General features: G+C 31.7%; 1 protein-coding gene across 1 annotated transcript in view; it reads right to left on the bottom strand.

Annotated features, from left to right (window-relative positions):
* Positions 1–2,367: 2,367 nt before the first annotated feature.
* Positions 2,368–20,623, bottom strand: part of LOC105621333 (solute carrier family 12 member 6) — a 29,505-nt gene continuing 11,249 nt past the window's right edge. Inside the window, exons 2-13 of the mRNA XM_012202799.1 lie at positions 14,379–14,473; positions 10,611–10,871; positions 8,554–8,739; positions 7,194–7,429; positions 6,854–7,035; positions 6,549–6,710; positions 4,646–6,084; positions 4,381–4,488; positions 4,189–4,242; positions 3,166–3,506; positions 2,956–3,095; positions 2,368–2,459 (exon numbers count right to left, since the gene is read on the bottom strand). Coding sequence (XP_012058189.1) covers positions 2,368–2,459; positions 2,956–3,095; positions 3,166–3,506; positions 4,189–4,242; positions 4,381–4,488; positions 4,646–6,084; positions 6,549–6,710; positions 6,854–7,035; positions 7,194–7,429; positions 8,554–8,739; positions 10,611–10,871; positions 14,379–14,473 — 3,296 coding nt within the window. The remainder of the gene's footprint in view (positions 2,460–2,955; positions 3,096–3,165; positions 3,507–4,188; positions 4,243–4,380; positions 4,489–4,645; positions 6,085–6,548; positions 6,711–6,853; positions 7,036–7,193; positions 7,430–8,553; positions 8,740–10,610; positions 10,872–14,378; positions 14,474–20,623) is intronic.

Below are 20,623 nucleotides of genomic sequence, written 5' to 3'. Positions count from 1 at the left end.
GCGATGTCGGTTCGCGCACACCCTTTTTTTTTAATAATACACTTTCATGTCATCATAATCAATGTTTTCACGTCTTCTTTTTCGCTAACTACGGGTATTATAGGACAGTGCATGTACTTTACAATGAACAATATGAATGTACATATATATGTATATATACAATATACAAGAATGCATTCGAAACTATCGCGCTTTTATTTCTTCTCAAATGGCATTAAATTTTCCTCACAATCAGTGAAAATTCAAGTGAAATTCCATTTATTGTATGTTGCAATATTTTAATTTTTAACAGCGAGTGTGTTTTATATTTGTAATTAAATATTTAGTAAAATAAAAAATTAATTAGAAAATCAAATTATTTCGAGAGTTATCAATTTCATGATTTTAAAACATTCATTTTAAGATCAGATCGAAAAGACTCGATAGTTTCGTTACATTTTTACAATCAAAATGACTGTTTTCAACACCTTAATCGTTTCGCTAATTGCAAAAACTTTTGCAGAAATTTGACAAATCGTGCTGCGCAATCTCACGTAATTTTTAGCACAATTTAACTTATTCACGGACACTGATTAAGTAATATTAAGTATCGATAAATATTACATTGAACGCTAGTCGCAAAGAGTTATCTCTTTCTCAATCCCTTCGTCGAGATTTTTTTTCGCCAAAGAAAGTCCAAAGAATCATTCGGCACTAAATAGAATTTAACATCGTTTTGATAATCAGAAAATTAAAATAAAATCATTTTAAGATCATTTTAAGAATAAAAGCAATTCAAATAAAATTATTCAATTTTATGTCAATGATAAAAAGCAATTAGCGCTAGATCGACAATCTAAAAATTAAACTCAATTTTTTAGTTTAAACAGCTTTAGAGACGAGAATGACTTGTATTAGATTAATCTTTCTGTCCTCTCTCTTAACATCGGTAAAGAATTTAATTTATTCTCATTAGATAATTTAATAGAAATTACATTTCGTTAAGATGTAATTTAATAAAAACGCGTCGATCTGTTGATGATGTCGAAGAAACTGAGAAAGGCGACCCGACGTGACCATTTCATGCGCTCGTTGATCAATTAAGTATTATTAGAGAAGGCCTATCTAAATGAAACGCGGCCGGAAACGGGGCTACGCGCAAAACGTGACATGCACACGACATTTAATGCAATTAGAATTATTTTACATATGCTAGCGCTATATATATTTTTTTTTCGATGAGATTTTCGGTAAGATCGCCGCGATATTTTTGACATTGAGTCTTTCGGGTTGCACTCCTCATGTCATAATTCAACTTCACTTGGTGTTATCGATTAAGTGGTAGTGGCATCTTGGACCAGTAGGCCTTAAAGACGATACAAACGCGCGCGAATGTGTACGAATATATGTGTCTGTACGTCCTGCGTATGTGTGTATGTACGTAAAGATTTCCGCGCGAGACTGGAAAAAAGAGCGAGGTCCCAATCCCCAAGGAAATGCAATAATACTCGCGACATACTCGTCGTCGTTTTCTATTATCAAATACACATATATATTATATAATCAAAGTCGGCACTATCCTAGGCTACTCTAGATTCACCTATATCAAGCAATAAAATTATATACGTACCTACTCTTATTCTTTCCCTATTAACGATAATGCATGTAGAAAAATGAGCCTCTCGCGTCTTTGGTTAAACGCGAAGCATTTAGAAAGTAGTCTGGCAGTGGTTTCGTAGATGCTTCGACCTTAGCCTCGGACCAAATTTTGATTTTTTCCCCCCTTTTTCTTTGCCATTTTCTTACTTTTATTTTCTTTTTCGTTTTAGACGTTTTTAGTAGTTACGAAAAATTGAATCGAAGTGACGTTTTACTCGGGACTTGTCTCATTGAGCTACAATTTTTTTTGTACCGGCGATTTTTTTTGAGAGATGCAGTGTGCTCTGTCTGACGAGCTCGGCCGAGCTCGACAGGTTGTCAAATTCGAATTTGAGCAGCTTTCGCTGTCGTATGCGACCCCTTTCTGACGCGTACATAAACTGACACATAAGCTCATACGTTCTACGTTCAAAAATTCATTCGAAGAAAAACCTATCCTTTGGCATCATCGCATTTGGCTTCATCATCGGATGTCGTCGCAGTCCACATAATAAGTCAGCTTCAGTAAAACTTCCTTTTCCATATTCGATATAAACGATCGTTATCATCATCATCGTTATCCTCTTCTCCTTAACGATTTTCAGAGTGCGCGGCGCAAAACAAGAATGACTGCCGCAGACAATGGCACAAGAGTAATATGTTCCTTAAGGTAGTGTCGTTTAGGTCACTGAGAAGTAAACTAGAGCTCTGCTTCCGCAAGGCAGCGGCATCAATTCCCGTCGGTTTAGTTCACGAGTAGATGGTAATCACCTCCCGTCCGCTACCCCGCACCATCAGTACCCTCTCTAAGCCTTCGGTGAGTACCTCGAGGAATTCCATGTCTGATTTTAAGCAGTAAAGGAAGTTTAATAATCTTTTCTATTTTTTATTATATTTTTCTATAAATTAACTATAAGTTTTTTACTCTGGAATTTAGCTCTTACTTATTAAATTATAGCTAATAACACAGCTTGTGATGAAAAAATTCTTTTAACAATTTTAGCTATTTTTAATTCATAATGAAAATGAAAAATCATATCGAAACGAAATAAAATGCATTTTTAAGCTAAAAGTTGATACTTTCGTGTGACATTAATGAAATTTAAGAAAACTTTGTTGTCGTACTACATCGTGAAAACCCACACAATCATCGTTTTTAGTTTCTTTGACATTATTTTTTTTTAAATTGTCACATGATAGCCAAATATGGACAATGAATTCGTATTCAGCACACCAAAATATATTAAAAAATTAGCTACAATTCTTAAAAAATTCTTTTTTCTTTATAACAAAATGATAATTTTTTTAAATTATGCATATTTTTAATCGAAAGGATACAATTAGATTCACGTTCCATTCTCGTGTCTCGCGGCGGTCCGGGAAGATTCAGAATAACCAATTGAGCCTCGCTGCTCATTTTACGGATTACTTCGTTCAGCTTCAATGAAGTATGCATACGTCTCACGTCACCTTCGTCACTGTTACAGAATTATTTTTTAGAAAACATTTTTAGAAATCATTGCTGAATCAAGAAAAATCAATACTCACGGTGTAATCGTGGGTTTCTTAATCTCTGGACTTTGATTTTTGTTTTCCTGCACGTCGTTTTCTGTCTCTTTTACCTCCGCCTCCTTCGCTTCCTTCTCCGTATTCTCTTTATTCTCCGCTTTGGGTGAGCTGCCAATCAGCTTTGTCTCTTCGTTATTCTCTTTAGCTTCGTCTTTATCATTTGCCTCTTCGGCACTGTCCTCCTTATTATTTAATTCGGTTTCCTGCATCAGCTTTGTGTCGTCGGTTACGTTTGTACTCTGATTACCCGGCTCTTGGAATCTCACTTTCGTTGGCACTTTGGCATCCACGTTGTGATGGTGATCTACAATCGCCTGTACCTGTATCATGGTAATACAATTGAGCGAATAAGAAAGTATTTTATCTTGTGGTAGGAGACAGTCAGTTGAGAGGTGACTAATCTAGCGTCAAAGCACTATGGCCATAAAATCAATACTATATCTATATAAGCGATCGTGCCAATTAAGCTGAAACTGAAAAACGCGGGGAGTTCCTGAGATAATGATGAATAGGAAGAAACAACCTGGTGCTAGATAAAATAATATAATATCCAAGAAGTGTCTCCAAGAATTGTCTCCAAGATTAGTATTGAATTTTGAAAGTTAAAAGTTTAAATTTGCAAAGCAGAAGTTTCAAGCACTTAATTTCATACTGTGTCTACTATTTCATTTTAGAAATCAAATTTTTTTGCAAACTTTCTATAATCTATAATGTTTTTAATTTATAATGTTATATTATATAATATGTTATAATTTATATTATATAATGTTTTTAATAATTTAAAGTTTTATAATTTAAAAAAAGTATTTAATTTATTAACACTTGTAAAATATTAACTTGCGATCCGCGGTCGTTTCTCCCATTTTGATATTAAATGGGAATAGGAATGAGAATGTTATATGATATTATGAGGGAGGAATTCACAATATAAAATTATCGGTGCAATGGAGAGCAATGATGGGAAAGAGGCATACATGGAACTCCGGGGGTAATCTGACAAACCAGAGGTAATTTTTCCTCGGCGGGTACCTCGTTGAAGTCCACCAATCCCTGCACCTTTATCCGTGAGGAGCACGTAACAAACAGACACACACCGATCAGTATCACCGTCACCATTTGTTGTTACTTAACATTATATGCCTGTACATATTAGTATAATAAATTTTCCCCCTTTATCCAGAATTCAACACTTACCACTCCTAGTGACTGCTTCTTGTTCAGTTGCAACTCGCGTAGCATCTGATTTCTTTGCTCCATAATCAAAGTGCGCTCGTATGTATACGCCGAGATGTCGGTGTTCGTCTGCAAACAGATCAAGACGCGGAATATGAATTTACCGAAGTAATCGCGATATTACGCATTTTTTATTATTAAACATTTTAAATCCATTTTCCAAAAATAACACTTCCTAAGAAATTCAATCTTTCCTTATATTAAGATTACTGTATAATGAGATTACCATTTCGACAATCTCGACTTCCGCCTCGATTCTCAGATCGTACAAGAACTTCTTTAAATCCTTCTTCATCTGTATTGAGTTGTCCTCCATTTGCGCGACCGTAAAAATCCTCATCTTACAGTTCTTCCATGTACGATGTTGCTTCAGTAAGAACGGCAGTAGCATTAATAGGCCGCCATCATGCACGATCCACCAGACGTCAATGTTGCCGATTATCTTCTCGCTAGAGTCCGGGAAAAAATTTATGCCTTTGGGCACTAGCAATGCCATCTTCGCGGCTGCGACGCTCCTTACGGTCTGCAGAAAGACTCGCCAGGTTCTATCCTCTTCCGACTGTCGCCAACCATAAGGCCAACCCAATATCACTGTATTCGGTTTTAGTCCGCCAAGTCCAGTGTTTTGTATTAATGAGCTCAGCCCTTCGACAACATTTTTCGCAACGAGAACATCGACGAAGCCCTTCACTCTTTCTTCCGCCGCAGTTTTCTTCAAGCTCTGCTTGGCTGCTAGTGCTTCACCCGAGTTCTGTGTATAGTCACCAGCGATACAGCTGACGCTAATGGTGAGACCTTTGCCAGCCTTAAGCTGACTAGCGAATGCGAAAAGCTTGCGATATTTAGGCACCAAGTCATCGGTAAGTTTGGCGAGGATCAGGATCTGTGGACGCCAGTTCTTCGTGTGTGGTGGACCTTCTTCGAGCCTGAGCAGCGAGTATCTGGCAGCAGATAACGCCAAACCGCGAATACCATCACCCCATTCCTTCTCGGCACCGCGATATTCGATATACTTGTAGATACAGCCGGCCATACCCATCGCTAGCAATGCGTAGTACCAGCTAGTCATGAACATGATAGCGATGCAAAGTGACAAGCCAAGGAACGACAGGCTCCAATGATAATATTTGAAGCGTGGCCGCCAATTTGGCGTACGCAGCAAGGTCTGCAGCGCACAAGCAAGATTGACAAAGCCGTAGCACATGAGGAAGAACATGGATAACAATGGTGCCAAGTAATCCACATTGCCAAGTAGGATACCGCACTGGCAAATTCCCACAGTGAGTATCAAAGCACGAGTAGGTTCGCCTCGACTGGAACTAGTAGCGAATGGCTTTAGGAAGGGAATGATGCCATCCTTGGCAATTGCCTGTAGTAATCGCGGTGCTCCTGTCAAAGATTGCAGACCGGCACCCAAAGTGGACAGAAACGAACCGATCAGAATTACCCACTGATTCGGCCACGCCATATTTGCCACGACCAGCTTGCCGCCGATACTCTGACCGAACTTGTCACGTAGCAGCAGATTGTCAACAGTCCCGGCAAATAGGAGGACGCTAGACAGATAGACGGTGGAGGTCGTCAAGATCGCGCAGATTGTTCCGATCGGAATGGATTTCTGAGCATCAGCTAGATCACCGGATCGATTAGAGCCCGCCATAATACCTGAGTATTAATATTATTAATATTAAAATAAAATTTTTAAAATAAAATAAAAAATTTCAATTAAAATATTGCTTAAATAAATTAATTGTTAATTAAGAATTTCTTAATTCTTCATAGCTAACGGTAAGTCTATTGAACTCATTCAATTATAAATCTCTTTATAAAAAATGTCAGATAATTCAATTTTCTTTATCTTATCTGTAAATTTGAATTATTCTTTTAATTATTATATTTAATATTCATTTTTTCTTATACGAGTTATATTATTTCAGTTTCTTGAAATTAATTAGTGCCTTTTCATTAGCATAAATTAAATTAAATTAAATTAAATTAAGTCTTACAAACCCAGCGTCAGTAACTGTGTCCCAGTGTCAGTAACTATGTTATAGATTTTAGCTCCGGAGGTTTAATTAGAACTTATTGTAAGGACGACATGAACATAACGCTGCTGTTAATTTTCTTACCCGTCACGGAAGGGAAAAATATGCCGATGAGAATAGTAAAGGTTGTGGTGAGATCGACCTGGATCTGGTTATAGCTAGATCCTGATAGGACATCGATGTCCTTCGGGTTATATCCGTGAGCGATTAATTGACCCTGCTCTTGGAAACTGTCCCATATGTTCTCTGTGTAGCAGAAAATAAAGAGTGTATTTGATATTTTATGAATGTACTTTTGTTTTATAGTATATTTTATATAAATTTTATTATTGTTACATTAATTGACGTTATTTCTTTTTAATGATATAATTTAATTACAATCTCCTCACCTAGGAATACGCCGCTCGCCAAGCCGCGGATACCGTTGGCGATAGTAAGATTGTTCTCGGAATAATAGGAATCGCATTTCGTGCCACTGCAGTAAATATTGTGCAAAACACCGTTGACATTTTTATTGCAATCTGATAAAACGTCGATGTCCTTTAATAGCCTTCTGCCAAGTAGGCATAATCTAAAACAGAAAGTCTTTTCTTTAAAGCGCTCGTCCTTCAGTTTTTGTCTATTTTTCGCGATAATTGTAATCATTTATCAGTGCAGCATTATAATCGCAACGATATTCCGACAATGACTACATAATGCGAAAATTAGTGTCATAAATTAGTTTAATACTTTAGAGACTCGTTGCCGTTAAAGTTTACGAAGAGTCCCACGTAAACAGCGAAGATGGATAAAATGACGCAGGCCAGTGCGACGGTGGCGAACTTGTTAACGAACTTCACGCCCACGAAGACAATAGTGCCCATTATCATCAGTAAGACGGAACCGTATACACGGAAGTTGTTGTACATAATGCTGGCGTCTTTCGTGAAGTCGCCAAATATGCTGAGTGATGGTGCCATGTAAGTCTGAGCGAAAATTTCATAAAGTCAAAAAAAGTACGTTCCTTTTGGTTCCTTTAAACCATATTAAGTTTTATATCAGACTACAGTTAACTATACGCAATAGTGATTTGCTTACTTTGATTGAAAAGAACCCTGGTGGCAAATTGACGCGAATGGTAAACGATAAACAGGTCCATTATACAATAAAAAATACTTTGTATTTATATCAAAATCAATCCTTGTTAAAATTTTTTATTAAATTTTTAATGTATTCAGGTGTTAATTTAATACAATGTAATTATGTTATTTGAATATTTTGTGAATAAATTGACATTTCTTAATATTAAAATAATATAATTTATGATTAAATTCATAATTAACATGTATTTATGTATTTTAATATGTGCAATGTATTTTAATATGTGCAAATCCTAAAATAAATAAATAAATTATGTTAATTATAAATTATGTTTATTATAAATGTGAAGAAATATGCTTCCATAATTTGTTACATTGTTTGTATTAATATTTGTGTTATATTCTGATATATTCATCTTGTGTTAAATTAACACAAAAATTTCGGATTATTTAAGTCACATAAAATGTTAAATTTAAGATAAACTTTTCAACTGTGTACAGTAAAAAATATTTCTTTGTTATTTTTTTTACATAATATTTATATAATTACTTCTTAATATATTCATCTTGTGTTAAATTAACACAAAAATTTTGGATTATTTAAGTCAAATAAACACAAAACATTAAGTTAAATAAATACAAAAGTCGAGTGCATTATTTGGGACACGTGTGTTAAATTTTCCAACTATTATTTGCATACCTTATATGAATAACTTCAAATTTCAAACTATCTTGAATCGCGCATAGTCTGGCGTAAGCTTTACGAAATCGTGCAAAAATCTGTCGTAATACTTCACATACAATTAACAACGTATCTTTTACATATCAGATACTTTGCAAGTATAATTAATCAAAACGTGATAATTGATAATCCTCAATTAATCTTAAAGTAACGACTATGAAACTCCGCGATACTTTCACTCCTATTTCGAAGTATAAATCAATTATCGCGATCAACTGATTAGGGGGAAGCCTTATTAATGTAACTTCGTTAACTAGTCGATACTCACGAGGACGATCTCGACGGCACCGATGATGTACATCGCGGCGGCCAAGGTGGTGCCAGTATAAAATAACATACCCACTGCACCGCCGAATTCCGGGCCTAAGCTCCTTGAGATCATGAAGTAGGAACCACCGGCTGGCACCACACCATTAGTAGCGATGGCACTCATACTGATCGCCGTCAGCATCGTCTGCGCACACAAAGAATAACTGTTTGCAATTCGGTTTTACATTTCCCAAAGTTCAATTCGCGAGAAACTATCCGTTTTCGGTCTCATTAAGATTCTCAAGTACTAATACCTCGATATCTTGATCAAAGAAAATCGATTTTTCAGATTAATTAGAAAATCTGCCAATGATACTTAGCTCTTTATTGTTTCTTTTCTCTTTCACTTTTCTAGATTTCAAATAAAAAAAGAAAATGGTCAATAAAGAGCCAAATAAGATTGGAAAAATGAAAACTATATTTGAGTAGCTAAAATGCATGAAGCAAGATTGAAATGCAAATGCATGATTGAAAAAATGCCGCTATATTCAAAAATAAAAAATAAAATATTGAAATCCTTGGACTTCTTAATACCTTGATCATAAATTGAACATTTAAAACTACCCAGATAGCCAAGTCTGTAGAAAACAAATTTTTTAAATGTCTGTTACATTATGCCAACAAAATGACAACAGAATTAGATGTACATAATACTATTGACAGACTGTTAAAAAACGTAACAGAATCTGCAAGCGTCAGATAATATCGGCAGAATTTGCTCACTTTCTGCCAACAATTTGCCTTCACATTATGTCGACAGACGACGTTAACAGAACACAAGCCTAATGCGGACACAATTGATGGCAGATTGCCGTCATTTTCTGTTCAAATCTGCTGACAGTCTGCTAAAAGACTGCAAATATTTGGCTATCTGAATATATAAAAACAATTATAAACTCTTTATATAAAATCAAGAGAGAAAAATAGATAAAGTTACAAAAAAAGTTCCCTATTTCGATACTATGACTAATCTATTAGATTTACTAACTTTTTTTTTAGTTTTATTTATTATTTTTTTTATGAAATTTGTTTTATCAATATTTTCTTTATGTTCAATATTTTATTTAAATATTTGTTATAAATATAAAAGAGGAAACAGTATATTGTTATATTTTTTCAATAAATAACTAAATGTGATTTATAATATGCACTGTGAAAAAAAAGTTACAATATTCGCAAGCAAATGTTACATGACGTTTTTTTTCGATATTTGGTTACAAAAACATTTGATACAATAGTAATGGAGAAATATGCATTTCTGTGAAATATATCTCATTAATTGTAAAAAAATAAAATGGTTTATTTGTTAGAAATAAAACTTTATTTCGCCGTATTTAAATAAAGATTTATTTCAAATAATATTTGAAATAAATATTATATTTCACAAATAATTTGTAAACATTTTTTTTCAATGTAATTTTTATTATTAATAAGATAATAAAAATGCTTTGAGATCACAAAAAAATTTATTTCAGTAACTTACTCTAATTGTAAGATTTAATTGTTTTTGCATCAATATTTCAGTTTCAAAATTAGCTAAATCTTTTCTTTAGCTACAAAAACAGTCAAATGCATTGTATTTTAAGAAATTATGTTTTTCATGACATTTTATACATATTTTGTTAATTAAAATAATAAATTTTTTTTAATTTCAAAGAAAGATTTTATTGATACTTCAAGTGAAAAATTATGTAAGCTTTCGCCAAAAAATATATAAAGTGAAGATAGCTACTTTTGCAAATAAGCTCAATTATTTTCAAAATAAAAATGAGTAAAAATCATACTAAGAAATGATTTTGTACGTGCAAGCTTCAATTGTCCTTTAAATCTTTCACTTTTATAAATTTTTTTTAGTTTCCTATTTTGGGAATAAATATAATTTTATTTTTCCAATTTTATTTGGCTCATATTAATAACCATTTTTTTTTAACTTTTAGGCTTTGTATAATCATAAGTTTTTCAATCTTGATAGTCTTGCATTTCTCATGTAGTTATACTCTCTAAATGAATACTCACAACACAACAGCAACAGAGCACGATGCAGAAGCCCTGAATAGCGCCGGCTGTACCGACTACCCATGTCAGACGGATAAAGAGGATCACACCAAAGATGTTCTGGATACAAGGCAAGTAAACACCTATGAGAGTACCCATTCGTGCTCCGCCTCCCGCAGCCGGGGCCGGTTTATCCGGGTCGGTCGCGGCAGGGATGGTGTTGCTGTAGTTCGCCAAGCTGTTGAGCAATGTCGAGATTCGCGGCCGATCCTCCATCTCCTCCTACAAGAATTTATTTCGATTTTTGTTTATCCCTCGACTGCACGTAATTACAGAATTCAGAAGTGAAATATCATTTTTTATCTGGAGTATTTCTTGTAGTATTCTCATGAACGCAATCAGGATGTTTAAATGAAATCTTGCAAAAAAATTCCTTGAGAATTCCCGAATTTTTCAAATACTTTTGTTCAAAATTTCAGATAAGATTAAACAATTTTTTAATGCATTTTGAAATAAATTGGAGTGCAAGTAATGCAAACAAAATATGTCAAATTAATAAAAGAATTCTACGAGACTAATGAATGGTATTCATAGTCTCTCTATAACACCGTCTTAAGTAATGTCTTAAGTCTTAATATACTAATCAACTATGAATACCGATTTATATCGTTTTCTACAATTGAAATTGCGAAATCTACACGGAGAGAATTTTGTTTTAAAATTTATTTCGAAAATATGATAGATGGTTGTGATATAATATAATATTTTAAAGATTTTTGTCATGCACTTCAGTAAAATTAATCAAACTTATTTTATACTTTATTGTAGTTTTATTAATAAATGAGAAAGATTTACATTAAAATTCTTGGAAATACAATGTTGTCCCACGACTATCATATATTCAGGATAAACTCTAAGAAAAGTTCTCTCCGTGTATATAAAATAATATAGGAAAGATTTACTATAATATAATATCAGTGAGCTATTCTTTTTTATTGAGTATTATCTTCTATTGTTCATCATTCTAATTTTTTATAATAAAAACTCGCGAGATATACGTGAGAATGTACATGAATATATACGCGAATGTATGTGCTATTTATAACTAACCAATTATCAAGATTTTTTTATTATCAAAAAAAATGGTCAAAAAAATGTTTTCAGAATAAGAATTTTCAGAACAAAATTTCAGAATAAAATTTCATAAATTTTCCCACAAAAATTTCAACAAAATTTCATAAAAATTCTTGTGTGTGTGATTTTTAATAATAAAAAAATCTTCAAAAAATTTCAAATTTTCTGGGTTTTTCCAGGTAGTAAAATACTCTGGCGATGTTTCAATCAAGGAGAACTTTTCTAACGTAAAGAACCATAATGCGACTTTACGATTTATGTTCAGTTGGATTCGAGCTCGAATATTTTATCCGAAATTTAAGAGCAAACTTGACATTTACAAATTGCGTCTGATCACATATAGACTTTGTTACTTCTGTACGATCACGTACGGACTTTGCTACTTTTATTCAGCTATAAATATATAAAAACACTTTCTATTTTCATTTGATCGTGTGTAGATTTATACTTTATAGATTATATTTAGCTGTCGGACAAAACAATACGAAACAATTTCGAGAGAATTAACGATTCGTCCGATCAGTCATCGACTCTTATCACTAGCGTGCTTTTACAGCACGAAACCCTCGTCGCGATTCTATAATTTTCCGTATTTTCGATTCGTTATTATTCCAAAAGGATGTCGCAACTTCATTTGCAATTTTATTGACAAACTTTTGCGGGAAAGTGTCACGTAACTCTGTCCGCCGGGACGCTTTTATGGAAATTGTTAGTCCCTTGTCATGTAAGTTTCCGCTGCAACCTCGTTACGATGGTATTACATTGTTGTCGATCTAATTTCGCGACGACTACTCTTCGCATCAAACATTTCGCTTGCATATCATACAGAAAACACAGATCTCTTTTATACGGAATATATAATAATAACGCAGTAAGAAAAACGGAGAACGTGAGCTAAAAAGATTTCTTAATATAGAAGATTTTCTTTAAGAAATTGCAACGAGTTCCAGTCTTATCTCTAATTCACTGCTTCCATACGTATCTTTTTTATTTCTTTCATGGAAATTGTTAATCCTTTTATCGTGTAAGTTTTCGCTGCAACTCGTTACACGGTGCCATTCAATTTCGCAACGACTATGTTTTTGACATCGGGTATTCCGTTTGCACAGAAAACATAGATTTCTTTATATCAAATGTAATAATATAAAACAAATGTTGAAGAATGCAAGCTAAGAAGATCCCAACATATGATAATTTTCTTGAAAAAATTGCAACAATTTTTCCGTCTAGCTGTGTTTTAAGACCGATAAACAATCGGCACATAGTTGCTTATATTGGAATTTTTAAGATTCGCATAAAATATTATTATAGACTACAAGACCCGCTTTGAATATAGTATTCCTCATTTATTTATATTGAAATCTCTTAATAGATTCGTAGAATGAACAAAATAATTATTATTACAAATACAAAATGCCTAAACTGTCCTCCGAAATTGTATTTGTTCTCTTTTTCCCTTTTTTTTAAATATATTATAATTTTCTTGTCTGAAATTATTTCAATGAAATTTACAAGCGCGATAAAAAGTATACTGCTATTACTTGTATATCTTCTCAGGTTTATCTTCAATTGCGGTGTTCGATCGAATCGAACGAGAAATACGAGAGTACCGAGAAGGTTAAAGTCGCTGTGGAGCGAATTATCGGAAGAACGAGGCACAACTGGCCTCGCGCGAGATTCATAGCTCGATAATAGCTCGCAATTTTAAACGGAATTGGGCAGATAAGGGAACTGAGCCGGACAGGAAAAACTCCGGCAGCTTTCTTACAGGAGAAAGTAGTCTTTAAAATAGTCTTTTTAAAATTGCAAAGAGGAATGATGACAAGAGGGAGAGTAAAGAGAGTTCCTGAGTATGCGGCTTAACTTTCGTTATGAAAGAATTTCGTTAAAAAAGCAATTCAGAAAAGGATTCTCAGTGGTCACATAATTCCGTTTTTAGAACTCCTTGCGAAACATTATTGAGAAAATTGCAATCGACAGCTGAAGCTTTCGTGAAAATATTTCGTAACTTTATGAAAGAAAATGAATAATTGAGTGAGTCTAATAGAACTACCGTCAGCTTCGAAGAGTTAATTAGGTATAATATTTAATAAGTAGCAACGTATGGATCATTGTGAAAAAATAATTAACATAAATTGTGAAAAAATTATTAACATAGTGTTTAAATTATAATTATTCGTAAAACATAAGAATAAACGATGAATTAGAATTAAAAGAAAATATAGAAAATTGTGAAGAGATGAATAAAAAAATGAAGTTCTTTGCGACAAATGATTTTTAGCAAAATACATAGTTATGTTTGCAAACTGCGTTTTTTAAATTAATATAATACTTATTATACTATGATGACTTTATTATTTGCATCGAAAAATAGATGATTCTTTCGAGGAAGAGTCTAGCAATTAAAAAAATAATTAAAGACGACGTAGACATTAAAACGTATATATTAAGTTAATGAATCGAGGTGTACGTTCTTTCTTTCGATAAAATGAAAAATTTTTCTTTTTATCAAGATATGCATTGATTTTTCAGTAGATATAAATTAAATAAATACGAGAGGTTGATTTTTCAATAGAAATAAATTAAATTAAATTAAATTAATTTAAAGACCTCATAAAATAAGAATCTGAATTGTCAAATTTTTCTTGTACTCACACTGTAGAGATACAGATTGGTCTCATATCCTGACTTCTTCTCGGAATTGGTGCTGACAATGGGATCGCCATCTCCGCCTGCGCCACCTCCATCGCCTGAAAGCAAGAAAAGAAAGTAATTAATTATTCTGTCTTTTATTTTGAGTTTTAAAGTTCTCTCTAAAAGGAAATTATATTAACTACCAGAAAAATACACATTGATATATTCATTATTAATGGCATATTAAGGATTCTCAAGAAAATTAGTGTTTCTTGCGAAAAATTGTATATATAGAATTTAATCAATTTAATAATTAAGTTTCATCTTCATAATTTGCTATATTTTCTTTTAACTTCAATTTCTCGTTTATTCTTATGTTTAACGAATAATTGAAATACTGTTAATAAATGTATTTACAATGATTCATACTATTACTCGCGTTAAATATTACATAATTAACTCTCTGGAATTGGCGATGGATCTATTAGACTCAATTATAAATCTCTTTATCAAACAATTCAATTTCTTTTATTTGCATCTGCAAATTTGGATTATTCTTATCGAAATATACTTACAATTAGTATTAATTCTTATTATACATGTTATCTTGGTTTCTTGAAATTAATTAATATATTTTATTTAACTGCATACTTAATTAATTACTGCATAATTAATTAATACTTTTAATTAACTGCATAAAACAATTGAATAAGTCTTATACATTCAGCATCAATAATTATGTTATAGATTTTGGCATCAGTTCCAAAAGATTAATAAACATATAATATTTAGACAATTTTGACAAAGATTTACATCGTAAGATATGTATATCATCGCGCGAAAATCTGCAATGACAATTGAATCAATAAGAGCAACGTTTATCAGATACTTAAACTCTTTTAAGGTACTTTGAGAAAGTCATAATGTTTACAACTGCCTGTTAGATGATCAATATGACACCACAACTATTTTTATGATCGTTAAGTATTAATTATCAAGTCATTATATGTTCGCGAAAATACATATACAGATTAGATATAGTCGCAACATAAATCTTTGTTGCTTTCCGATAAACAAAAAGAATCAAAACTGGAAACAGTGATAAGACTGAATAAATATTTAAGTATAAAAAAAATCAAATAAAACATTTTATAAAAATTATTTTTTCATAATAATAATCAGCGACCAAGATAACTTTCAAAAATATACAATAAGTTGAGTGAAAATAATCATATCGATATAAAAAATTTGCTTTCCATGTTGCATCTATTATTTTGAATTTCTAATATTTGATTTTAATAATCAGTAATCCAAGAAACAAATAAATATTAAAAATTTATCCAGTAAAAAACAATGTGTCCTAGAAAGATTAAAGAGTTTTCAATATTTAAAAAACAAATTATATTTTCACGTATAAATTCGCTCTCTTACATTACTCAGCCATATTTTATTTTTCTACATTTGCGTTTTCTCTCCACGTATTTCATACGCGAAAAGAAAATCGGAGACTGGCGAAGATCTAACGACATTGAAATACCGTTAAAGAGCTAACTCCCACTGTAGCATTTCGCGATACAAATGGCAACGTTCCAACTGGCACGTACGATCGTTAATCGACCTGACAGAATTTTTATCAACGCGAATTCAGAATCGGTCTCGTGAGGAGAGCTCAAACCTCTTGACCCATTCGTCTCTTTCAGCGAATCTCGACTCCCTCTTGGTATTCCATCAAGATGTTCATTCCAACCAGCATCCAGTACGGAGAAACCGCAATACTCGAATACAGAATTTGCCGTGCTTGATTGATTAATTATTTCCCGGAAGAGTCAATTCTCTCTTTAAAAAGACGCGCGCCTACAAAGTATGCTATAAAATCAAAAATATTAATTTTTCAAGTAAGAACAATACACTTTTTTAATAATATTGAATATACATCCTTGACCATAAATATAAAGCATTTAATTTCTAAAAAACAATAATAAAAGACAAAAAACTAGCAAGATATTAAAATTGTAATAAAAAATTGTAATTAAAATATTAAAACTGTAATAAAAAATTGTAATTAAAATATTAAAACTGTAATAAAACTGTAAATAAAAGTAAATAAATATTATTATTTTTTAATAAAATTGCTTTTAATTTATTATATTTTTCACATTTACGTCAATTTGTGAGGATATATATTCATTCCCAACGATAAATTAGCAAAATATTGCAAACTATATTTAACTGGATATTGAATATCAAATTAGTAAAATAACATTTCTCTAATAAAGATACATGGATAAATATTATTGCCTCATAAATTTATTTTACATATTTCAGGAAAATTGAGGTAACTGTTAAAATTACAATATTTAACTAGAAATATCATTAGTAAATAATTAGAAATATCATATGTTTATTATTCTAAAGGACTAAAAGAATAAATTACTATGAAAATGAAGAAAGTGATGAAAAGTCAAATATTTTTTCAGTAAAAAAATAAATATTGGAAAATCAAAAAAGTTCAGATTCTTATGTTTTATAAAAAAAAATAATATTAATTTAAAAATAAAAACAGTCAATAATGATCATTTAATACTTCTAATGTTAACCAAGTAATTTTTCTAATATGGAAATCTAGACATGATTGTAAAGATGAAATTAAGAGAGTGCGCGAGAAGGAAGAATGAAACAACAGCGATTATGCAACCATTCTTACATCGCGTCGACGAAAAGGCGAGTATGCTCCTTACTTAGTAGTCATGAGAGAAGGTTCTTCTTATCCCTGTCTGCTTGAAACATTCCAGTGTGTTTGACATATCAGAGCCACAAATTTCGCTCTTAATCTACTTGCGAAACGGATAACGCTGCCAGTAAAACGTTACGCGATAGACATTACGCGAGGAACATAAACAAGACAATAGCTCTTGGCTGATGTATTCATAGTCGTACTCATAATCGGCAGTTTCCCCGTTCCGCGAATTAAATGCTAAATTTGTGAGATATGACGTTCGACATTTTTATATAATTATACCGCGTGACGTCGGAAATATATATATATAAATATATTTATAGCGCAGATATCTGCTTAATGGCTGGAAAATTGAGTTAGCTGACTGTAATCTTATCTATATCTTATCTATATCGAAACGCATCATCTTGCTCTATAAGAGCAAAGAAATTGAATCTTCAGTTAGATATTAGATAAAGCGATATTAATTTTCGTTAATAAAGTTGCATAAAATTGACGATCTTCAATCGTATATTTTATTATAACAAGTTTATTATAATATAGATAACAAAAAATTGTCATCATTAATTCTCCTGTATATCTATTGGACCTCCTCAATTATATCTTTTATAATGTGTTACATCTACTTTGCATTATTGTTATTGAAATAAATTTAATATTTACACACATTCTTTTTTATATTATAATTATATATTTATATTTGGTTATATTGGTTCCGTGAGATTAATTAATTTCTTTTAGTCAACATGCAAATGTTGTTAAATATCAAAGGTGCAATAATAACAATTCCTTGAGTTAACCTTTCGACTCTCAAACGAGGCAACCGTTCACCTTAAAAATGATATTTTTAGAATAATTCTGTTATAAGATTTTAATAATTTTTGTTTGAAATAAATAAATGCATAATATATACAATTTTCAAAAAGATATGTCTTATTTACTTACGGCGAATTATTCATTCCTCTTTCTTAGGAATATTATTTTATAATTACTTTCAAGAAATAATTTTCATTTACAACTAGAAAAATTAATATAAATTTTTAATAACATTTACATTATTTACAGAATTGTGCAATAATAAGAATTGTACAAGAATTAAAATACGAGAACTATAGACAATAATTGTTTCATTATTATAATTATAATTTCAAAGTCAATTCAACATATATTAATATAAATAAAAATAAATGATATTGTATCATATTTTTTATACAAAAAAGTTTTTTAGAGTCAACCACTTGGAAACTTATGCTGAGAAATTAGCATTTAGTCGAAAGGATAAATAATATTTTGTTATTTTTAACTTCCATATGTATTCAAATGTAAACACATCCTTCTGTAGTTTCAAAGTAAATAACGTCCAGCGTGTATTAACATACACGCACTTAATAAATGCAAACTGACTCTTCACATTTTAGTGTAAACTAAATTTGTCAAATTTAATACAGTTTCTACAGTTCAATTGTTTAACTCCATTGTTTTAATTAAATTAACGACATATGAATAGGTACAGCGGTGACCTATAGAAATATTAAAAACTCGAATTGGATATAATCTGACATTTTTTTTTTTACTTTGGCACTTCTAAAGAAAACACCCGTGAAAGCCTCAAAAATATCATAATCTGACATTATGAATTTAACAGAGTAAATTAAATGGATTTCACAGAGCCATTTAATTTACTCTATTAAATTTATATGTCCCAGCGTATCCCGCAGTATCTGTGTTACAGATTTTGACGTCAGTTTCAGAGGGAGGTTAAGCGGATATTAGTAGAACTTGATCAAAAGAAAATGATTGAATACTATTTATTAACGTCCATTAACATAAATATTCGTCTTTTGACATTTAGCAATAGCTTTATCGGTGAATAAATTCTACTATTAGGAAAGTATTATTCCATCCACGGTCTGAATCATCGCATCTTATCCCACGCGATTTTTGCTGATTTTATCGGCGGTGTAACGTAACGGAAAAATGTAGAAATGGCAGAGAGACGAGCAGAGTAGGACTATGCGAAGTAGGTCGATGGTTTCGCGTGCAATGCCAAGGCTTCTCTGTGTATGTCAGGAGAAATAAATATAGTCAAAGATAGCAAAGAGAAAGAGAGAAAGAGAGAGAAGCGCAGAGAACTCAAATAATATAATACAGGCTGACGTATCCGAAGGGAAAAGCCGAGAGCCGTGTGTCTCGATTATTGTGGGATGCTTCTTGGCTGATGTCTTTAACTTGGCTGTTAACTTAGTTATATCACTTTGATCTCCTTATCCCTCGAGTCGGTTTCTTCCCTTCTCGCATCACCCCCTTCCTCGATGCTATCTTGTAACATGCCCGAAACCGCAGTTTTGTTCGTAAATTCCACGACGATTTTGAGGATAAACTTCGTCAGAGTGTTTGGAGTGATTCAGCAGTCTCTGGTGGAATCCATTCCCGTGAGAGCGACTATGATGTGATCGAGAGATAGATTTCGACGCGTGTGCATCGAAAGAAAAATTTATGGTATTTATGACTAAAATTATATGTTACTATTTTATGATTATTGCTATAGAGTTAATATATGTATAATTCTATCAGCAAATAAAAATATATATATGCAGTTAGCAAAAAATGACTGTATTATTACCAGGGCTGCGAAATAACGCGTTATTTTTAACTGTAGTTAAATTTTAACCCTTACAGCACAAAGTTGCAACAACACTGTTGCAACATTGCAGAGATTTTGTAGCGGTATTGCTGTTGTATGAGAATTAACTATTTTCATTATAAATGATATAATATAATAAATGATATTTCATGCGCCACTCTGTATATATAATATGTATATTTGTTGATAGAACTATAGTACATATAATTATTATTATTAACATTATAACAATACTAACCATAATTGTGGTAATATGTAATAATTAATCACAAATACCGAAAACTTTTCTTTCAGTGTACTATTCTGACAACAGCATCACAAATATCGAAAACTTTTCTTTCAGTGTACTATTCTGACAAAGCATATTCAGCGAGAAAAATATAATTCAGGAGAAAAGGTGATATTTTGCCGAACTATGTAATATTTTACTTTTCCATCTAATATATCTTTAACATTTCCTTTAGTTTCCTTCCCTTCTCATATATCGTGTTTGAGTGAACAGGTGTACTAGAATCACATCTTCATTATTTAAATAGAATATTGGAAATATTGTGTACTTATATAGCTATTCAAATGTCGATATTAATATCGCACGATATGTTAAGAGCTCAATATTATACATATATTATTCAATATGTGTATAACAGAATCGAATCTCAATATTTCATTTTAAGTTAATACTGAAAAAGTAACGTTTCTATGCAAATATATTTATGTACGCAACACTGTGTTTACGTAAAAAATAAAGAAAGAAAATAACATCGGCTTCGCAATATATATATATATATATATATATATATATATATATATATATATATATACTATATATATACTATAATAATTACTTACTAATTAACTTAATTACTTAATAACGTTATTACTTAT

This window comes from Atta cephalotes (genome assembly GCF_000143395.1).
Source record: "Atta cephalotes unplaced genomic scaffold scaffold00033, whole genome shotgun sequence".
NCBI lineage: Eukaryota > Metazoa > Arthropoda > Insecta > Hymenoptera > Formicidae > Atta > Atta cephalotes.
The sequence above is the reverse complement of the archived record's forward strand: the minus strand, read 5'-3'. Positions and strand labels throughout refer to the sequence as shown.